Here is a 23,445-nt window from a genome sequence, read left to right on the forward strand (position 1 = left end):
TTGTATTTGTACATGCAAGGCTCTTGGTGCATAGTAAGCACTCAACACTTCGGAGTTTCATTGCCAGGGAGCTTCTGAGCCCTGGGAGAGCTGTTGCTTGGGCCTCCTGTGGTTTCCTGACTCCTCCCAGGCCAGAAGCTGGCCCTCAGATGTTGAGCAAGCCCCACATGCCTCTAGGTGCACACCCAGGCTGTGAAGGGCTGCTGGGAGGATCTGAGGGGTCACAGCTGCTCATAGTGGAAAGTCATGTTGACTAAAGCCCCAGTGCCCGGCCCCCTGGCCCCACAGCCTGCCCTGGGCACTCAGCTGCCAAGCCTGGTTGATGCCATCTCCTTGGTATTTCACTAACATGTCCCCACCCATCCCTGCACATATCGCTGCCCTGTTTTAGCCTAGGTGACCATGGTCTCACAGCCATGCTGACCTTGCTTCTGCTCAGCAGTGAGTCCACCAGGAAGTGAAGCCTGATCCCATTACCCTGAGCCCACCTGCCTGCGGGAATCTGGCCACACCAAGTGCACGCAACTGCTTGCCCTCTCCCACAGCCAGACCCGATAGGGCGGTGTATTAGGGTGGGTAGACTAAGCCTATGCTAGCGGCTCCCTCTGCAAGTTGATGTCCCTGTCTTGCTGTCTGTCCGTGGGGGAGCTGCTCTGCTCCACACACACCTTGGGAGCCTCCTACTGAGAATCTGCCTCTTCAGAAAGGCTCACAGGCAGATCTTACATGCTGTGATCTGCAAGTGACCACATCGCTTTCCCCCATAACCCACTGATAGCATGAATGCTGTGGCCACTAAACTGCCGGGATGGAGGACACAGAAGGCTAATGGGCATCACCATCTGCCACACACAGGTGCACCTCCCCACCCAGCAGCTGTGTACACTGATGGGAGCTGTAGCAGAGCCTATACCCACCCAGCTCAGGCTCAAGGCAGCTTCTTCCCTACTGCCTATTTGCCAAAAGCCTAAGAGGGTCATTATCCTTGGCATTCCTTTCCAAGAGGATTCCAATACCCATTTTCTCATGACCTGGCACAGAAAAAGCAATGCTGGTCCTCAGCAAGTGGTAGCTTTGAGCTAAGACACTGATTCTGATTGTTTCCGTTGTCAAATTGGCTGCTAGGAAACTCGGACCCAAAGCTGAGGTCTACTGTTCCTTCTCCATATGGAGGACAAGGCAGCCTGCACTCAGTAGCATAAGTTCCCCTACAATCCAGGTGATTGGTTTTTGCCTTCCTTTTCCCTCTGTTTCTAGTTTCTTTGCTGTGGCTTTTCTCTTCCTTTTTGTTTTGTGCTCTCTTAAGCTCTACAAATGAGGTTCAGTGTCCATCACTGCATTCTCTCTGCTCCTTCCTGTAGCGCTGGTGAATGCAGCCAAGGTTTGGGCAGAAGCCCCAGTAGGAAACGTGAAATTCTGAGCTTTGCATGGTAGAACAGCCCCTATAAGGCCACCGGACCGCCTGGTGCTTTGTAAAAGTTGTAGCCAGGGGTCAGGCCCCAGATACGACACTGATCAAGATATGTCAACTTGATTAGATTAAGAACACCTAGCAGGTGGTAAAGTGTGCTTCTCAGTGTGGCTGGGTGGGTCATGGAGGTGTGACCTTGGGAACTATATCTGCCCCTTGGCCCCTGTCCTTTCTGGCACTGTTCTCTTCCCAGCCACTGTGAACAGGGCATCTCTGTGCCACCACACCCTTCTGCTGTGGTATTTCTGTCTTGGAACCAGCTAATCAGGAACTGAAACCTTGGAAACTATGAGCCGAATAAGTCATTTCCGGGGCTGGGGATTTAGCTCAGCGGCATAAGCACCTGCCTTGCAAGCAGGCAGTCGTGAGTTCGGTCCCCGGTACCGATAAAAACAAAAAAGACAAAAAAAAAAAAAAAGAATTCGAATAAGTCATTTCCTTCTTTAAATTGTGGGTCTCAGATATTTGATCCAGCAATGGAAGAGCTAATACCCCTGATTAAGGTCAAACAGTCTAATCCTGTGTGTGCCTAGGACCAAGCATAGAGCAGAACCTCCTGGGCCAGCCACCCCGGTGGGGTGGACAGTGTCCTTGTCCTGTGTAAGTGCTCTAAAGCTGGGCAGCTGCCACACTGGACACTCCAGAGCCAGAACCCCAGGGCTCTCTGAGGAACCTTCCTGCGCAGAAGATGAGTTCTGATATGAAACTCTGAACCCGGACACACAGTGCCAGGGGTTAAGGTACAGTGGGGAGAGGCAGCGGAGGGTAAGATCCCTGAAACTTGGAGATCAAGGAAACTTGGAGATCGCTAGAGGAGGTAGCTTGGGAATAGGGAAAGAAGTGGATTTGGATGTGGAAATTGTAGCAGGGAAAGCCAGGCATAGTGGCGTGTGCCTGTAATCGTAGTACTCAGAAGGTTGAGGCGGGAGGATCCTTATGGGTTTGAGACCAGCCTAGGCTAGGTTACAAAGTGAGCTCAAAGACATCCTGAACTGCATGGTGAGACCCTGTCTCAAAAAGACCAAGAAAAAAAAAAAAAATTGGAGCCGGTGTTGAACAGGAAGAACAACCCAAGCAGTAAGGAAGGCCAAGGACTGGAAATGCCAGGGTGGGTGCCAAGGAGACTGGATGGTACTGCTTAGGGGTTAAGCAAGCAACATTAAAACTTAAAATATTTAACAAGACCCTGCCTGAAAGCCTTGAATGCGCAGGCTGGATCTGACATATAGGGAGAGAAGAATGGTGCAAAAAGAGCGATTGAGATGGGGGAAGCATGATGAGGCTCCATCAGACTGGCTGAGACAAGGTCCCAGATCCTGTTTGGTCATGCCTAGGCCTGGACCTCTCACAAGGCAGTCACAGTGTGGCCCTGTTACCACGAAGCTGGCCTGCCCCCGCGCCTGTCATCCTGTGGACAGGCTTGTGTGTGTGCTCAGTATGCATACAGGAAGTCCCCGATTTATGAACATGCAGGTTGCAAACTTTCACAGATAGGAACAAACCTTGCATTTGAGGTTTTTTTTTGGTAATGCTTTACAGTGTATATTTGTGTCAAGGGTGTCTAAGACTTACTTTGTCGGATTTACAAACAAATCCACCTTACAAACAATCTTCCGGAGTGAAACGTTTGTAAATCGAGGATTTACTGTTTGTTTTTTTGTTTTGTTTTTTTTTTGTTTTGGTACTGAGGATTGAACTCACTATCTTGCACTTGCCAGGCAGGCACTGTGCTGCTGAGCTAAACCCCCAGCCCTATGTTTTCTTTTTTTTAATGTCTCCCTGCTAAACCACAAGTGGTTCCCCAAACATTCTCGGCCTGTTGCAGTCTCAGAGCCTTTGCTCAGACGCTTCTGTCTGCCTAGGATAGCTGTCCCAGCTCTCCCTTGTCATGCCTATGTGGCCTGCTCATCCTTCATGTCAAGCCCTTGTGTCACATCCGGCAGCAGGCCTTCCTGCTGGCAGGTTCAGGTCCCCAGAATCACGCCTCCCACAAAGACTCTTCCCTCCTGTATGGGTGGGGCCCAGGCTCATGCTCACCAAGCCCTCCAGTGCCCGAAACAGGGTCTGGACAGCTTCATGCTCAGTAAATAGTCAACAAATACCAGCTGGATGAGGAACAGAGGAAGCCCAAGATTTTGGATGACAGCACCGGTTGAGCATCCCTAACCCGGAGAACGCAAAGCCTGAAATGCTCTGAAATCCAGAACTGGATCTGGAGGCCAGGCCCTCGGGCTCCAGAGAGCACAGCTACCCACTTAGTTGAGCCTGGTGGGGGTAGGGGAATGGCGTTGCCGGTGAGTTCTCTGTAGTTTCTCTGCTTTTTTGTGTTTCTCCTTGAAGAGATGAAAAGCCCTAACACATCAGCACACAAGTGGGTGGTAATTATGCACTGCCCCCTTACCTCCCTGGACCCCTAGGGATAACCATGACTGTAACCTATGCCCTCGGTTGCCCTTCATAGCATACCACTGTCCACATACAGCTGACCACCGCCCCGTTGTACCCACTTAGAGATTCTCCAGGTGAAACCTCCATGTGTCCCACAATCAGGGCAGCGAGCCTCAAGCCTTTTGTCTTGTCTGTCTCCAACAGATGTCATGGCACCCCCAGTACCGGAGCTCCAAGTTCCGCCACGTCTTTGGCAAACCGGCCAGCAAGGAGAACTGCTACGACTCCGTGCCCATCACCCGCAGCGTTCACGACAATCACTTCTGTGCAGTGAACCCCCACTTCATCGCAGTGGTCACTGAGTGTGCAGGTGGGGGCGCCTTCCTCGTCATCCCCCTGCACCAGGTAAGGGTGCCTGGTGTCCTCAGGCCAGACGGAGGGAAAGTAGACCGAACCTGGGTTTCAAGGCTCAGATGTGATTTAAGTCCTGGCTCTGCCTTGTGCTAGCCGTGTGGCCTCAGGTAAGTCACGTTTTATCTCTCTGAGCCTTGGTTTCCTTCTTAGGAAAGCGTGCGTCTCTGGGGTTTTAGGCTCCCAATAGCTAGCTGGGTTGGCTGACCTAGAGCCTCTGCCCCTCTCTATAAAACAATTCTGGAAATTAATTCACTCCTGAATAAAATACAATTTTTAATGTCTTCCTGGACTCAGGTGGAGTTGGGAAAATCTCCAGTCACCTATCCCTGCTCACAAAAAGGAAAACACACAGTCCTAGTCTTAGAAGAGGTGAGCAGTATGAGAAAGGGAGCACAAACCTGTCCTAGGCAGACAGAGCATGCACCATTGCAGATGGACAGTTTTCTGACCCTTAAGAGTGACTATCAGGAAACCACTGTGAGTCTCTGCCCTAAGGCTGGGCACCTGAAGGGACAAAGGGCTCCTCAGCTGGTAGAGCCAGAGGAGCTTCGAAGCCTCGACAGAGAACAACAGCTCACAGACTAAGATCAGGGCACTAGGGGTGCATAGAGACCACCACTGCCTGACCTAGACCCTCAGAGGATCTCAGTGGTTACAGTCGTGAATACGTGTTGGAGCTGGATGGAACAGACTGGCTGGCTTTTTTTTTTTTTCCTGTGCTGGGTATTAAATTCAGAGGTTTTGTACTGAGTTGTAACTCCAGCCTCTTTTTATTTGGGGGTAAAGTTGCCAACATTGGGCTGGAACTTGAAGCCCACCTGCCTCGACTTCACGAAGTGCTGAAATTACAGTCATGCGCTAGCACACCCAGTTTATGTGTAGACCAGGCTTTCAGATCGCAATGCAGCTGAGTTAGAAATCAATAACATAACATAAATGTTAAGTTCCTGCTCACGTGGAAATTTTTAAACAATTTCTAAAATAGAAATAATCAAACAGAAAGAAATAATCAAACCAAAGAAATAATCAAACAGAAATTTAAAAGTACTCTGAATTACGTCATAAAACTTAAGGAATGCAGAGAATGTGGTATATCAAGGAAAAAGTACAGCACTAATACAAAGCAGAGAGGAAAAATAAAAAATGAAGTACAGAAGGAAAAAGGCTGAAAATTAATAAGTAAGCATTCAATCTAAGAAGTTAAAACAGAAAAGGAAAAAGAAAAAAAAACAGAGTAAACCCAAAGAAAGCTTGAGGAAGGAAATAATAAAAAGAATTTCCAGGCATGGTGGCCCATGTGTGTAATCCTAGTGCTCTGGGAGCTGATGCAGGAAGAAATGACAGTTGGAGGCCAGCCTGGGTCACATAGCAGGTTCAAGACCTAGATTACATAGTGACACTGTCTCCAAAAAAAAAAAAAAAAAAAAACAGGCGAGGTGGCACACGCCTATCTATAATCCCAGCACTCGGGAGGCTGAGGCAGAAGGATTATTGCGGATTTGAGACCAGTCTGGGCTACAAAGTGAGCTCAAGGCCAGCCTGAACTGCATAGTGAGATCCTGTCTCAAGACAAAAAATAAAACAAACAAAAAAAAAAACTGATAAAGAATTCCCTGGAGAGATTGATTAAATAATAAAGGAAAAAAGATACAAATAACATCAGGAACAAAAAAAGCAATGTAACCACAAAGCTTTAAAATCTAGTAAGATGGGCTGGAAATATAGCGCACTGGTAGAGGACTTGCCTAGCATGTACATAGGCCCTGAGTTCAACCCCCAGCTCCACAAGAAAAAAATGTAATAAGATATTTTAATGAGCAGCTTTATACCAATAAATTTGGAAACACTGACAATGTGAGAAAGTCTCCCAAAATATGTAATTTGTCGATATGGATTAAAGTAGAAATTTTTATCACCAGGGAGCAACAGAGAAAGAAATAGTCCTGTAACTTTTTTAAATTGAGCAGTAAAAATTTCACTGCACATTATATTGTCAAAAATACACATGTCTGATAACAGCAAGTGATTGCAAAGATAAGGAACTGTGTGAAGTATATATCAGACACTTCTAGTTTGGAAAACTAGAGTGTCTGTTTTTTGGGGAAAAAAGAAGATACATAGTCCTATGATCCGGAAGTTCCACTCCTAAGCATATACCAAACAATATATGCTCAGGGGCACTAGAACAGAAGATGGAAAGGTGCATAGCTGCCCATTTATACCCAGATGGTTTAAATGACCTGTTGGTAATTTCTTTTCCAACAACTCATTAGGTGGAATGTTTACATTCTATGCACTTTTTTGCATATTTGTTGTGTTTTACATAAACATACACATAGGAGAAACTCCAGGTCTAGATGAATTTATAGGCAAGTGTTACAAAATTCCAAGAAAGGGATTATCTAATCTTTCACGCACTCTGCCAAAACTAAAAACAGAGAGAGAATTTCCTTCCTTATTCTCTGACACCTGTGTAACCTTGATACCAAAACCAAAGACAGACCACTAGGGAAGAAGTACAGATAGACTGCAGAGACTCTAACCATGACACTTCGGGATCAATTTAGATTTGTTCCAGAAACTAAAGGCAACTTAATACTAGTTAACAATGGTAAGCTACCTTATTAACAAATAACAAAAGAAAAATCATACCGTCATCTCCATGCATGCAGAAAAGGCGTTTGATAAAGTGCAGTAACCACACATGAGAAAAATCACAGCAGACTGACTAGTTGTGTTAGCTTTCTGTCATCACAAAAAACACTGAGGAAATTAACCTTAAAGAGGAAAGATTTATTTTGGCTCACAGCTTTGAAGGTTTCAGTCTCTGATGGATTGGCCCTGTAGTTTTGGGGCCTGTGGCGTCACTAGGAAGCAAAAGAGAGAGAAGGGAAGGAACTTGGATCCAACAACAGCCTTGGCCTTCCCACCAACCCAGTAAGCTAAAGACCTCCCACTAGGCACCACCCTTAAGGACTCTACCACTTGCCAGGGACCTCTTGCTGGGACAGTCAAGGTCAAAAGGATGGCGCCAGGGATAGAAGGGAAAGTTTATAACCTCTTACCAACAGTAGTTTACAAGCTTTTTTATTTTGAAATAATTTCAACCCTATAGAAAATTTGCAAATATTTGAAGAAATTCATGGTTATCCTTTACCTGGTTTACCAGTTAATAACATTTTACCATATCTGCACTGTGGGTGTATGTAAATGGAGAGAAGTCACAGATATAACCCTGCACCCCTGAATGCTGCACCTCAGTCTGTATGTCCTAAGAACAGGAATATTTTCTTATATTACCATAATATAACCACATTTGGAAATTCGACATAATAGGTTGAGTTATGCAATCCAAATTCAGATTATGTCTGTTATACCTTCAATGTTCTTTATAGAAAATTTCGTTTTCTTGATCTAGAATCCAGTTGACAACCACACATTACATTTTAGTAAATATAAACGTTCTTAGAATGTTTCTAAATTTGGATTTATCATGTTATCTCTTCATTAGTCCCATTTGTGTATTTTTGGCAAGACTTTTACACATGTGATGCTGTGTCCGTCTCAGTCCATTACTTCATGACGCATGTGATGTCACCGGTCCCATTACTGGTGCTGTTGACTTTGTCTCTTTGGTAAATGCTATAAACATCATTTATAAAGAGGCAATGTTAGAAGCATCCTTTTGCAATCAGGAATAAGATAAAAAGGTCATGACCTGCACAGTAAAAGTGGAAACTAAGTTGAAGATATAAGATGGAAAAGGAAGAAAGGAAACTGCCCTTATTTACGGATCTGATTGGCGCCAAAGGAACATGTAGTTCAATTATTAGAAAAATAAGACTATTTGTAAGGCATCTAAGTACGAAACTCAAAATATAAAAATGAATTGCTTTTGTACATGCCAGGAACGTTTAGAAAAGTGTAATTAAATATTTCCAGCAAGACACTAGAAAATCAGATACCAGGGAATAAACATTAAGGACTTAGAGAAACTTATAGAGCATTATTGAAAGACTGATATTAAAGATGGCCTAAATAAATAAAAGTTTATACTATATTCATCATGGACACTTTCTCTTCCCCAGACTTCAGGCTGCTTACCCCTCACCCCACAGGGGATTAAAGCCAAGACCTTCACACTGAGCTGTACCCCTGGCCCTCTTTTTTCATTGGCCTTTTTAAAGGCACATTCCACAGCGTATTCCTTGCGTAGGACCCCACCCCCCGACTCCCTTATATCCATCTGTGCTCTGCTATGGAGCACCTCCTAAGGTCCTCAGAGTCGGGGAGGAGGCACTTTGCTGTGGTGCCTACTTGGTGCTCACAGTTTTCACTGACTGAACAAATTACCTGATGATTCTTCTTCCATGTGCACAGGGCAGTGTGAGGGGTGAAGGGAATGGCAGCAGTGAGGGCGTGGAGGGGGGTACACCTGGAATGTTCAAGGGCAAGGTGGAGGGCAGTCTGGCCAGAGCGAATCATCAATCTGAGGAGGACAGGAAGGGAGATATCCAGCAGAGTGCACTAGGCCGGATGGGAAGAGCCGGGAGTGCTAGGCTGAGGCAAGGGAGCTTACCGGATGAGATGACATTTTTCAAGCTGAAGCTGGTTTATGTGATAGAATCTGACAAGGGGTGGGAAGGGATCTGGCTTAGACAGTGTAATGGGGAGGTCTTTCTCAGGGCACAGCCTTTGAGCAGAGCCCCTGAAGCACTCGAGGGAGGGTGTTCAGGCAGATGAATAGCATGTGCAAAGGCCCTTTGGTGCAAATGGGTTTGGTATGTTTGTGCAGCGTGACTTAGATAAGAGTGGTGACAGATGATGTCAGACAATTAACAGAGCCCTGACCATGAAGATATTTAGACCAAAGTGAGTCCAGACTCTTCTGAGTCAAGCAGGAAACCACTAAAGGGTTGGAATTCAGTTGTCCTACACAACTTGGTCCTAGGTAAGATGTCAGATCTCCTTTGGGCTTTGTGAAATTTCATAGATAGCTCAAAGACATAGGCTGTTGACAGACTCTTAAAAATCTGGCCTCCGAAAGAGCTGGGGCTCCTATCCAGAGCTTCTCACGGGATAGTATCACTGTGCGGGTTCTCGTTCTGTGTCCCAGAGTGCAGCCAGAGAGCCAGTGTTTCCATCGCTGGCTCTAGTGTAGGAGGCCCAGTTAAAGGCCACTTCAGAAAAACAAGTGATTTCTTCAGCTGTTTTGTAATTCAACTTTTTATTTTGATCATTGTAGATTCAAAATGCAGTTATAAGAAATAATACAGCAGGATCCTGTGTAGCCTTTGCCCAGCTCCCCCCAGACAGTAACATCTCACAGACTGCAGGATAAGCCGCAACCATGATCTTGACAGCGTACAGTTAAGGGCTGGAGCATCTCCATCAGGGACAGCTCTCTATTGTCCTTTGAAGGCCACAGCTGCTCCCTCCTTAACCCCTGACAACTGCTAATCTATTCTCCATTTTTATAGTTTTGACATTTTAAGAATGTTCTATGTCTGCCGTGATGGCGTGTGCCTGTAATCCTGACCTGGAACCCCAGCACTTGGAAGGCGAAGGCAGGAGAATCATAAATTCCAGGCCGAGCTGGGCTACCGAGCGCGAGACCCTGTCTCAAACAGATATATCCATAAATAAAGTTGCATAAAGGGAACCCAACAGTTGTAACCTTTTTGGATGGGCTTTTTTCAGGCAGCAAAATTCGCTGGGGATTCATCTAGGTTGGTGCTTGTATCAGTTGTGTGTTCTTTTTTGTTGCTAAGTAGCATTCCACACAGTGGGTGAAGTACAGTTTATTTAACTGCTCAGGCATTAAAAGCCATGTGGTTGTTTCCAGTTTAGGGCTGTTGTATGTAAAGTTGTTGTAAACATTTATGGGCAGGTTTTTGTGAGAACATCAGTGTCTCCATCTCTCTGGGATAAGTGCCCAGGAGGATGCTTGCTGGGTCATGAGGTAGTTGCATGTTTAATTTTCTAAGAAGCTGTAAACTGTTTTGACAAATAATTCTTTAGTACTAGTAAAACTAGGGTTAAAAATTCTTGATTGTGTATCTGAAATCAGACTTTACTGGAGCCTTCTGTATTTTATTTGCTAAATCTGACTGGGCTGCTTCCTGGTTCCGCTAGAGCTGCTGGTTTGCAAATTCCGTTTTCAGTAGAAGGTTCTACTCTAGTTCACTTTAATAATTGGGAAGAAAAGCCTCAAACACAAAACAGGATCATGGTGTGGTGCACACCTATAATCCTAGCACTCAGGAAGCTGAACTACAAGGTAAGACCCCCCCCACCTCCAAAAAAACCGTGTGTGTGTGTGTGTGTGTGTGTGTCTGTGTGTGTGTGTGCACACGCGCATGCAGGCATGTGTGACTCTTCTGTATCCAGATTGTAGAATTAGCAAGAGTTTACCATCTTGCTTTATCCACTTGTTTTTTGTTTTGTTTTGTTTTTGTTTTTGCAGCGCTGGGGGTTAAACCTGGGCCCTTCACCCTGAGCTACATCCCTACCCTTTTTTAATTTTTTACCTTGAGACAAGCTGTTGTTAAATTACCCAGGCCTCGAGTCCTTGCCTCAGCCTCCCAAAACAGCTTTAACATTACAGGTGTGTGCCCTACTGTATTCCCCTTTTTCTTTTTTTTTTTTTTTTTCTCTTTAATATTGTAAAGCAAATCCTGGACATTTCGTCATCTGCCCTTCCCCCTACCTCACTATGCAGTTCTAAAAAGCAGGAACATTTTCTAATGTAATTGCAATGCCGGGTCACAACATTAATAACAGCTCCCTGTACCCTCTGACTCCCAGTTGGTGTGGAAATGTTCCTGGTTGTCTCCTGAGTGGGTTTGTCTGACCAGAAGGCTGGAGGAGGCCTTGGGTTCGGCTGACAGTTTTCTTAAGTAACCGCATCCAGTGTTTCTGAACAGGTTTACAAGGCAGAGAGGACACACACCCCAGCCTGTCCCATCATGGCGCATGCTCACGCAGACACGCCCTGTAGGGTTGGGAGTGCATGCTGGTGCCTTGCCAACACCTGCCTGCCTTGCACAAGTGTCACTGTATTCCCCAGAGAAGGGTGTTAAGGCCTAGTGTCACAACTTCCCCAGCGTGTTGGGCACTGAGGCCTGACCCAGATGGTCACTGAGTCCTGAGGGTGGCCAGGACCCTCACTTGTTGTGGCCCACCTTCTGCTCCTGAGGCTTGGTGAACTGACTGGCTTCGGCTCCTCCTTCGTCACCAGGACGCGGAGCCAGGCAGGCCTCAGAAGCGTCAGTAAGCAAGTGTGAAGGGCACAGGCTGGCCTGTCCTTAAGTGCAGGAAGTAAAGCAGTACCGCACTGGAAGGTGTTCAGCCATGCCACAGAATTCCGAAGTTATCATCAGAGGCCTGACTGGCCTCTAGGCAGTGTCTCCTGTCGCAAAGGAGCTGGCTCCACAGTCAGTGTCCCTGCCTATCTTCCACCAGTACCAGGAGGAGGAGGGTGAGTTTTGCAGCCTGGATGACCTGGAGTCTTGGGAACCAAGGTCTGTGTTACTCCTGACCCTGGAACCCAGCCCTAGACAGAGCCACCCAGCAGGGCTGAGGAGTGTGGACTTTGCTGTGAGGTGTGGAGGGTAGGGAGGAGGAGGGAAGGTGAGGCAGCTCGAGCCCCTGGGAGGGGGACCTGGAACATTGCTGGGTGGGGCCAGGCCTGGGGGCCCCAGTGCCACAGGGAGAGGCTGGTGGACACCATGGCTAGGAGGCCACGGAGGAACACTTCCTGCTGAGCTCACAGAGGGCAGACTGACCCTTCACAAGCCATCTGACCACCTCAGATATCTCCTAGGGTTGCCCCTTACCTGCCTTCTCATCAAGCCCTCCAAAGTTTGTCCCAGCCTGGCCTTTTTTGATTAGTTGTTTTGGTTAGTTGTTTGATTGGTTGGTTAGCAGTACTGGTGATTAAACACAGGGCCTTCATACTAAGCTATATTCTCAGCTCTGTTTTTATTTTTTATTTTGGAAAAGGGTCTCACCAAGTCACTAAGTTGATAGACTAGACTCAAATTTGTGATCCTCCTGCCACACCCTCCCAAAGTGCTGGGATTACAGGCATGTGCTGCGCACCACCTTCAACCTGCACATTTTGAGACCCAAAGCACAAATCTGTTCTCCCCACCCAGGTTCCCTGTCTAGAAATGTGGAGTAGAGGCCAACCTGGTTTGGAGAAATCCCTCTGCTTCCGTCTGTTCAGCCTGGAAGACAGCACAGCCCAAGACCGAGCCCCTCTGCTAACTTCAAGTACTAGGAAGCTGATCTAGGACAAAGAGGCGTCTATCTGTAGGGGCCTGAAGGACAGAGCTCAGCTCAGTAGCAAGAAGTGGGAGGAGTAGAAGGCCACACAGCTGGACATAAGAAATGCGTTTTTAGAATTAATGGGGCCTAAAAGTGGAATAAACCACCTTGGGAGGAAGTGAGCCCCTCGTCCCTGCCCCTAACCCCAAATGGGATTACCAGTAACCTTTGTGGTTCCTCGTGTCCAGCCCTGTGTTTCAGATTCTACAGTCAACCCTTCGTGTGTTCATCTGTGTGCTCCTAAATGGAGGACAATGAAGGCCACCGAGCCCCAAATCCTCGGGGCAGTGTGTTTGTTGTGTGTTCCAGAGTCAGGGACACCCCCACGTCTCCTTTGCTCAACCCAGCTCCTGAAGCGGCACCTGCCCTACACCTGACCCCTTCTGTCTCCAGAAAGGTTCCAAAGAGGTCTCCAAAATGACCATATGGGATCTAAACCCACCTTATCTGTGGAGTAAGTTGTAGGTTTGCTGATTCCCACTGCAGACAAAGAATTTTCAGGATGAATCAGTAAGAGGCTATAAATTAGGCAGAAATTTTAAAGTACACATTCAGCCAAGTGTGGTGGCACATGCCTGTAATCCCGATGCTTGGGAAGCTGAGGCAGCAGGATTTGCTAGCTCGGACCAGCCTGGGCTACAAAGTGAGCTCAAGGCCAGCCTGAACTGCGTGGTGAGACCCTGTCTCAAAAAGACAACAACAACAAAAAAATTCACACTCAAAGAAATAGTGTGGGCCCTCAAAAGAAAGGCATATCATAGTCTGGGGATGGAGTATTTATGGGGACTTAGGGCAGAAATCTGTGGGCCTGTAAACCTGTGGGGAGAGGAGATGAAACGCAGCTGTCCTCGCCTGCAGAGGAAGCGGACGATGGACCATTGGCAGGTAATGGCCATCTCGGAGCTGAGCCCATTTATAAGTAGAAAGGAAGGGCCAAAGTCCATTTCAGAGAAAAGCCCAGGCTCCTTGTGTCTTCAAGGACATTAGGATTTTTTTTTTGGACTGGGTTTGTGTTCTGAATCTGCAGTTTTTAGTAATTTTAGAAATGTGATTTAGAAGTATGATTTTCCTTGTCACCTTTGTACCTACCTTATTTCCTCTATTCTGACTTAACCTTGGTGAGCACATAGTTCCTCTGAGTCTCTCTGTAGGTCCAGCCTGAGCCCTGGGCAAGGGGAGTGGACTCCGTGCCACAGTCTCATGCCGTGCCTCCCTCCCACCCCACCCTCAGCCTGCCTTTGCCCTGACCCCCCACTTAGAACCTACCAGGGCCCCCTGTCTGACTTGAAGCACCTCCCCTCACCCAGGCCTGGTCTCCCCTCTCTAAGGCTCAAATCAGGGGCTTCATCCAAGAAGCCTTCTTTGACTTATTCTGCAGCCCCTTCGCCCCTCTTTCCAACCGTGAGAATATTACATCTTTCCTCCTCCACGAGGACCCATCTCTGCCACTGCCTGCACTCGGCCTGAGGTCTGGCACACAGCAGGCATGAGGACAGGAGTGGCAGCCTGGCCAGTGAGCTGGAACATGCTTGGTTCTCCTGACTGGGTCCCTGGCTGGCTCTGTCACCCTTGGCACGATGGTCAAGCTTCCGAGCCTGGCTTCTGCACTTGTCAGTGGGGATTCTCATACCACTTCCTGGGAATGGTTGGAGACAGATAATATAAGCAGAGTACACAGCGCCAGACCTGGCACATACATAGCTCCTAAAGTTATGGGTCTTAAAGAAGACCAGTAAAAAATCTTTTCCCTATAGCGTGCGAAAGTGTCTGATCCAACTTTGAGGCTCATGAATAGTTGAGTTACGGTCGGGGTGACATTTTATTCCTATGGGCATCTCAGAGCAACTGCCCGTGCATTTTGTGGGGAGGGGAGTCTCCCACAGAGCAGTTTTGCCCTGGGCCTCAGAACATAACGAGCAACATTAAAGGCTGGCTGAGTGTGATCGGCTCTGAGGACCCGCACACCGGGTGCTCACTGTGCCCCTTGGTGCGTTCTCAGTACTTGTACTTTTAGTCCTTACACCAGTGCTATAGTGCATTCCATTTTGGATAAGGAAACCGAGGCATAAAGAGCTGCGATCTCTTGCTGGGGGTTGCAGAGTAGGAGGTGATGTAGCAGGAACTCAGTGCAGGAAGCCCAGTGAGTTGGCCTGCCAGCCTTCCCCATCTACACTGGATGACCTCCCTGCTGCTCCTCCCACCTGGCGGCCTCATCACCAACCTGGGCTACTGTAGGCTCCTACTGTAGGAAGGAGGCCAGGACACTGACTCAGAGATGTGCCCGCAGAGCAGTTAGGTGCCCCACAGGCTCACACCAGAGTGGGGGTGGGGCCTCAAGCAGGGCTGTGCCCCTCACCTTCCCAGTGACAAGTGCCTTCTCCAGCCTAGTCTTCCAGTAGCACAAGGGTGCTGTGATCCATTAGTGATGCCTGCCACAGGTGCAGGGTAAGAGAGCTTGGCTCAGTGTTTATTACTCCTGTTCTCTGCAAACTTCTTTTTCAGAAAATCTGTAGTGTATGGGGGTTTTGTGTTTTGGTTTTGGTTTTGAGGCAGTATGTAGCTCAGGCTAGCCTGAGTTTGTAATTCTTCTGCTTCAGCTCCCCAAATATTGAGATTATAGATCTGTTTCTCCACACCTAGATTCTACAGTTTTGTTTTAAAATACATTTTTGATGAAGGTAAAATAACCTGCTTTTTTTATTTCTATTAGTATGTGCTTGTAGTGCATAATGGTTACATTCATGGTGGGGAGTTAGTGTATGTACGTAACACACCTTAATTCTTTTTCCATCCCTTTGCTCTCTTCCCTACCCTCTCCTTCCATCTCTTGATCCTCTTCCTTTTGGCAGGAGATCTATCTCCCTGTTTCCTATTATCTGTTTTTCATCTTGCTCTTTAATGTATTTAAACTTTGGGTTTCTCATAGAGAAACCACGTATTATGTCCGTTTGCATGGCTGCTTTATGTCATTCAACATTATGGTCTCAAGGTGCATCTATTTTCTTACAAGTGACTCAGATTTGTCCTTGTTTGTGGCAGAGTGGTCCTCTACATGCCACACGTGGTTTCATTCATCTGTTCACAGATTTATAGGCTGATTCCAAGATTTGCGTGGGCTGTTACAAATTGTGCTGCTATAAGCATGGGTATGCATGTATCACTGTGATATGCTTTGAATTCCTTAGGGTAGATACCCAAAGAGGAAGAACTGGGTCAAATGGAATTTGAGTTTTAGTTTTTTGAGGAATCTCTATATGATTTCCATAGCTGCTGTACTAGTTTAAATTCTCATGGACAATGCAAAAGGGTTCCTTTCTCTACAGCCTCACCAATATCTGTTAGTACTTGGCTTCTTGAAGATAGCCATTCTTTCTTTCACAGGATGGAATCTCAGTGTTATGTTAATTTGTATTTTTCTACTAGCCAGTGATGTTCAGCATTTCTAATTTATTTCCTGGCCATTTTCATTTTTTTTCTGTGATGTGTCTATTCATTTCCCCATTTTTTGATTGGGTCTTTTATTTTGGGGGAGGGGATTTTGAGTTCTTTATATATTCTAGAAGTGAATCTTCTGTCTGAAGAGTCACTGACAAAGATTTTTCCCATTCTGGTTGGGCGAGGTGACACATGCCTGTAATCCCAGCACTCCGAGGCTGAACCAGGAAGACTGCTGCAATTTTTAGGCCAATCTGTGCTACGTAATGAGTTTAAGGCCAACCTACACTAGAGAGCAAAAACTAACAAAAAAAAATGTTTTTTAATTCCCACTCTATAGGTTGCCTTTGTACTCTTGATGGTTTCTTCTGCTGTGCAAAACCTTTTTAATGTGGCCCTGGAACATAAGACTAATTGTGGCCATCAAGGTCAAAAAGACCCATGTTTATTCTTTAGAACATTCCTATTGATTAATTATTAATTATAATTTTGTGAGTTTCATTATATTTCACAGTGAGTACTTAACAGGAAAAAACCACAAAAATATTGAATTTTTAATATTTATTGAGTGCTAAAAATATATATTTATTGAGTGCTTATAAAAAAGCATCAGGGCTGGGGATTTAGCTCAGCGGCATAAGCACCTGCCTTGCAAGCAGGCGGTCGTGAGTTTGATCCCTGGTACTGATAAAAAAAAAAAAAAAGCATCAAAATTTTCAGCATCAACTGGTTTTTGGTGTACATAGTCTAAAAAAGAACATCAGAAATAAATTCCCATATGAACCACAATGGAAATACTAATAGAACCCTACAAAGAATAGCCTTTATTTTAATTATCCCACCCAAGGCAGTCTGCATGCATGACAGCAGCACATCCCACACCCACATCACTAACACTGACAGCACACGGCTTTTGCCTTCCTGGCCTTGCTGTAGGACACACTTGACATCTCAGTGGTCTTGCTGTTTTGTCAGCTGGTTCTTATTATCTTCCACAGTGTGTAGTCAGTAGTAATAAGATAAAATTTTAAATTCTTAATATGTATTGTGCATTTAGAACAGACATAACTTTTTCACATCAGTTCTTTTAAGTGCTTACAAAACCTAAAAGTCCACATCAGAAATAAAAACCTCTGTGAACTTTAGTGTAAACGCAGAAATCTACCACAGAAGTAAGCTTTACTGCAACCGTCACACCCAAGGCAGACTTCACACATGATCACTGCGTGTTCCATACACAGGTGTGGCTCACTGACAGCACAGGAGTTTTGTTTTCCCATCCTTTCTTGTAGGGCACGGTTGACATCTTCTGTGTGTTCCTGTTGTCACCGTAGGTCTTTGTGATGCTGCACCTGCCTGTTCTCCTGTCAGCTCACCAGTGTGCCCCACCGTTATTTTGCATAGTTCCCCGGGCAGAAACATTTTGTTTGCCTCTGCTAGAAATGATTTCCTAGGAGCTCCAGTCCTGATCCTCTAAGAAAGTTTCTCCATGATGTTTCTTACTTGTTATTTTCTTTGCCAGCTATCAAACTATTTATGGCTCACATGTTTAGGATCAAGTAAAGCCCAAGCATCAGCCAATGCTCTGTGTTCCAGGTGATGTCATAGTTGCCATGTAATTCATCGATGTCTACGCCATGTTCAATTTTCTTGTTGAGAGTTTTCATCTCAGGCTTCTGTTCTGTCAAGGTTTCCCTATCAGTAGTTCCTTCATGGTGAAATGTTGACATCAGCATCTTTGCCATGTGCAAGGCCAATGTTCTGTCTTCCTAAAATCCAAAGATTGTACCGTACAGCTCTCTGTTTTGAAGTCGCAGCATTTCATTTGGAATTTCTGCTTTGTTCCTGCATATGGTTCCTGCATTGTTGTCTTGTGCTGTTAGCAAATGTGACATCAGTTGGAAACTGGTAAATCCATTGTAGAATGTCACATTCTGATTAGTTTCGGGGAGGGATACAAGTCTGTTCATAACATCATTCAGCTTAGTACTGTACAAATAAGGGCCTGATGGTGAGCTCCAGGATAAATGTCTAAATTAAAAGCACAACAAGTCTTGGCATCTACCAGGGCATAAGTTTTATTCCATATTTTGACCCATCGCTTTTCCATAAGTCTTTTACATTCTTGCAGTCACCATGAGAAATCTGTGCTAAGTACAGCAGACCTATGAATGTGTCAGTTTAGTGAGGTGTCATATTCATCATTGTTTAATATGGTTGTTGGAGCACACAGAACATTTTTCTTGCAGTTCAGCTCTGCATATTTCTGCATTTTGTGGCCTTTTATCTGTTACAGTTTCTAAGACTGAATGGCAGTGCTAGCATTCTGTCCAATCCTGTTCCACCCCTGCCGAGACCCTTGCTATCATTTCGGACCTCGTTCTAACATTGGGTCATTCCATTTGGTTTTGTGGCCCTTTTGCAACATTTCGACTACTCAAATATGTCCTCACATTGCTGTTTCCTTTGTCATCTAAGGCAAGGAGACCTGCATTCCTTGTGTCTCTGTCAGTGGATTCCTGAGCCATTTCACTGTCACAGGAACTTTGACTCACATGGCCAATGTCAAAGTCGTGGTCATCGTCACCATCATCCTACACCCACACCACTCTTCTGTTACAAAAGCATGTGTTTTAACATAATCCGGCATCTTCATCATCCATGTATGGGTGATCTGATGATTCACTGTTTGGAGGAGGTACGAGAAATCGAATTCAGGACCTCATACTTCCTGTTGTACTCTAAGAAAATAGCTTCGTTATATGTGTATTATAGCAAACCTGTAAAGTGGCTTACTAAATGTGTTTTTTTTTATCCTTTTTCCCTAACTGATATGTTAAGTGACCTAATTGATATGTTGAGCAACACTCTCCTCTGTAAAGAATTGCAAGAATCTCACCTAATTGATATGTTAACCATTGTTGCCCTCTCCAAACTACAGAAGTTGTGCTAAAACAAGCTAACAAGGGTTGATAATCACTGTTAGGCACCTCTATTCTCCGCTAAAGAGCTAAAGAAAACTAGAATGGCCCATTAATTTATACTTGTTTAAAGTAACCTGCTTGTGTGCAGAGAGATTTGCATATGAGTTTAACCCTTTACCCTGACCTTGACACATAACCGCCGTTTTCTGTTCTGTATGGCACCTTATTGCCTCCCTCTCCCCTCACCTATCTATCTAGGCCATAAAGAATTTGGGTTTCTGGTGACCTCTTCCCGACCCGGTGATGATCTGTCATAAAATGAGCCTGCCCCAAATTTTAAGAACTGTTTAGCTTCAAAGAAATTACCGGGAAATACTATGGCCCAAACCCCAATTGGTGCTTTCCTTTTGTTCTGTATGCATCAAATGAGTTAGATATCAGATCTTGGTAAAGTTTCAGCTTCTTGTAACTCTTGACCCCTTCGCACCCACTAGAGAAAACAAGCTGTCCTGGGATAATTAACTGTCCACTTTCTTCCCCAAATATTGCTGCAGATGTGCCACTCCGAGATAATGTCAGTCTGTAGGATGGGAGTAATTTGAGAAACACCAGGAACTCCCGAGATTGTCAGAGCTAAGTGGACAGCAATACAGTTTCCAGACTCGGGTCAACAAGTTTGATGGCTCTGCAGGTTTCTTTGTTTCTCCCCGCACCCTTTTCCTCCAGCCTCTTTTTAAAGTCCTCCCTTCAGTCTCTGGGACACAGTCTCCAAATTGGCTCCCAGAGACTGGTCGCCAGGCCTGGAAATAAAGCCTTTGCCACCTAAATTTTCGGTCTCTTGCCTCCTTGGATTTTATACCGGGGCCCAAGTTATAACACTTCCCAGGCAAGTGTTGTACCACAGAGCTATATACTGAGGACTCACTTTTGAGCTCCTCCCAAAACTTGAAAATCTGATTTTTTATGTGTCATTGTACTGAATTGGGCTACTTCTACCAGAAAAATTTTGGGGTTTTTTTTTTTTTTTTTTTTGGTCTTTTTGAGACAGGGTCTCGCTCTACAGTTCAGGCCGGCTTATTTTGTAGCCCAGGATGGTCTTGAACTCATGACGATCCTCATTCCTCAGCCTCCTGAGGGCTGGCATTACAGGCATGTGCCACCATACCTGGCTAAGAGAACTGTTTTTACAAATCCTGGAGAGGTGTGGGTCTATTGAACCCTCTGTGATGCTCAGGTAAACATACTCAAAACCAGTTAGCTGGAGCATAAGGTGGGTCCAAATCCTAGTTAGATGCTTTTGCACATGTGCACACTCCTACTTTTTGTCACATCAAGTTGCTAAACATACGGTTTACTCCCTGTATCCCTCAGGGAGAGGTACTGAGATGCACAGCTGGCCACTACAATGCTAAAGTACAAATTTACAGTAGAAAAGCAAAGGATAAGTCTGCTGGTCCAGGCTTACACTTTGGTTAGCCCATTTATTGATTTTCAGAACTATTTCCTGTGCACAGAAGATCCTTGCCTGTGCCTGTGACTTCAGTAGTTTTACCTACCTTGTCTTCCAACTGGTTAAATGTGTTTGTTCTGATATGCAGATCTCTGATCCATTTTTATTTTACTTTAATACATGGTGAACGATATGGGTCTAGATTAAATCTTCTGTTTGTGGATAGCCAGTTTTCCCACCACCATTTGCTAAAGAGGTCACCCTTTCTGCAGCATTGTGACTGTCAAAAAGCCGGTGACTGCATCTGAAATTGTTTCTGGGTCATCTATTTTATTCCATCAATACGTGTCTGTTTTTGTGTCAGTACCATGCTGTTTTTATTACTGTATATTTGCAATATACTTTGAAATCTGGTATTGTGATGCCTCTTGCTTTGCTGTTGTTACTGAGGATTGTTTTTGTTATGCTGGTCTCTTTCTGGTTGCATATGAATTTTAAGATTATTTCTCTAGTTCTATGAGGAATGCTGTTGGTATTTGCTTTGAGATTGTATTAAATCTTATGTATCAGCTTGGGAAGTATGGCCATTTTGACTATTTTGGTTCTGTCTATTCGGGAACAGAGAATATTTTTCCATTTTTCTGATATTATCTTTATTCTCCTTGTCTAGAGTACTCTGGTTTTTATTGTAGAGACCCTTCTTTTCCTTAGTTAATGGTTAATTCCTAGTATTTAATTTTTCTTGATGCTGTTGTGAATGGTATTGTTTTCCTAATTTCTTTCTCATTGAGTTCATATTGGTATATAGGAACACTACTGATTTTTGTGTGTTGAGTTTGTGTGCTGCAGCCAAAATTTAGAAAGATAAGAAGATGATTTTTTAAAATCCGTATACCCCACCAGTTAGATGACCATGATTATCGTTACAGTGAGTTTCTTCTTGAGCTTTTCCTCAACTCTGATACCCTGATAAGCGTGTGAGCGTAGCCACTGTTGAACTACAGCAGCTCCCTGTCCACCTTTTCATGCACAGTCTCTCACTCACCCCTAAAGAACAAGCTGGCAAGGATGAGACCACATTCACATTTTACAGATGAGGAGACAGAGGCTTGCAAAATTTAAGCAGGTACACAACATGCTCAGATTTTAATTTTGGAAAGGTCACACCTGGAGGACATTGTACAGGATGGCCTGGGGGCTGGGTGAGGAATCACAGGCTGGAGGGAAGGTCCCTGGGGGACCCAGGCCTGAGCAGGGCCTCAGGCTATCCTGCTCTTCCCTCTCCAAGGATCTGTTGTTTTCAGTGAGACACAGAGCCATTGGAAAGAAACCAAACATGATACAAGTCCACATTCTCTGAATGTATGTACATTGTGTGTGTGGCTTTTTTCTGAACCTTGAGGGTGAGTTATGTATGTCTTAGCCCTTTACCCTTTACTTTAAAATTTCCTTTAAAGAGAAATATTCTTTATATAACCCCAACTTCAGTAAATTTAATATTACACTGATAATTTCATCAAATTTATCGTTCTTTTTCCAATAAGTCAAATAATGGTCATTCCAGTGTTCTTCACCCCCATTATGAGATCCACTCTACTGTGAAGTGTCTAATACATTTTTCCCCCCAAGGGGAAAGTCTGAATTGGGCAGAGCGGAGCCCAGGACCACTTCCTTTGATCGCAAGCTCCTAAAATGTATACGGAAACCCCACCGTGCCAGGGCCTAGTTGGACCACCACTGTGGTTTGGCTCAGTCACAAGTAATATCCTAGAGATGTCACACAAAGTGCAGTGGCCATCAGGGGTGTAGGTCAGTGTTGGAGCACACGCTTACCATGTACAAGGCCCTGATTTAGATAACCAGCATTAGAAAGAAAGTGTGGTGCTTTCCACGGTCAGGGAGGTGAGGAAAGAGAGCAAGCAGAGTTCCCTGAGTCTACTCTGTTCTTGCAAGTTCCTTTGTAGAAAAGTCCTGAGTCTACTGATTTTGCAACCATGGCTTATAATCCCCTTACAGTGACACCTTAAATAGGGCCTGTCCCTTGGATGCCTTGTGAAGATTTGCTTAGTGGATGGATGTTGGCCGGCTTCTACTTCCTTCTACTAAGGAGGTCTGGGAGCATGGGTGCACAAACACCTGAGGGTGTGCAGTGGGTATAGATGATGGCTACACTGGCCAGCGGGGGGCCTGAGCCTAGCTGTTCTTCTGCCTCCCAGGGCTGTGTGGAGTGATGTGCAGAAGGAATGCTTGGTTCCACCAATCCCGAGCTTCTGTGACTTTACTTGTTCTTTGGCCCCAGGAAATTCAAGTCTACGAGTGGCATTGCAAACCCCAGCTTCAGGACCATGTGACAGGGACCACGGGACCTGAGCGTCCTACTGAAGTCTGGACAGGAATTCTCAGTAGGAAAGGGAGGCAGATGCGCTGTGTTTTAACTGCATTCCAGAGCACATACATTCACCTTTTCAGAGTGTACAGCGTGCTGGGTCTTAGTGTATTCACAAAGCTGCCTGACTGTCATCACCACTCAATTTCACAACAGTTTCATCACTCCAAAAGGAAACTCCATCCTCATTAGTGGTCCCTCCCTATCATCCCCTACCCCAGCTTAGGCAGCCTCTAATGTGCCTTCTGTCTCCACGAATTTATCTGCTCTAGACTTTCATAAGCATCAGTCAGGGCTCCGCATACCAAGTACTAGGAGATGGACTGATTTGCTCAAGCACCAAAACCACATCTGGACATAGGCTAGGTAGAACGTCAGTGTCTGGCTTTTTGCTGTTGTTTAGACAGTCTCACTCAGTTGCCTAGGCTGGCTTTTGAACTCTTGGGCTTCTTCACTAACTTAAGTGATTGAGGCTCAGCTTCCTCCTCCAGGGGCCGCAGACAGGTGCACATGGGTGCCCAGCTACTACGTGGCTTCTTTTTTAAAGCGAGTTTATTTTTTTCAAAACAGAATCCAGATTTAATTGCATACCATGCCCTTTACATATTTCAGATCTTCTTTCACAAAAGTAGATCCAGTGTCAGCC

At 45.3% G+C, this 23,445-nt stretch overlaps 1 protein-coding gene across 2 annotated transcripts in view; it reads left to right on the forward strand.

Annotated features, from left to right (window-relative positions):
• The window catches only part of Coro2a (coronin 2A), a 68,024-nt gene that overhangs the window by 26,040 nt on the left and 18,539 nt on the right, over window positions 1-23,445 (forward strand). For both annotated transcript variants that reach the window (XM_003470889.5, XM_063224834.1), the window contains exon 2: window positions 4,064-4,264. In XM_003470889.5, coding sequence (XP_003470937.1) covers window positions 4,064-4,264 — 201 coding nt within the window. The remainder of the gene's footprint in view (window positions 1-4,063; window positions 4,265-23,445) is intronic.

This window comes from Cavia porcellus, unplaced genomic scaffold (genome assembly GCF_034190915.1).
Source record: "Cavia porcellus strain 051 isolate PalLab524CR breed Dunkin Hartley unplaced genomic scaffold, mCavPor4.1 scaffold_1, whole genome shotgun sequence".
Lineage (NCBI taxonomy): Eukaryota > Metazoa > Chordata > Mammalia > Rodentia > Caviidae > Cavia > Cavia porcellus.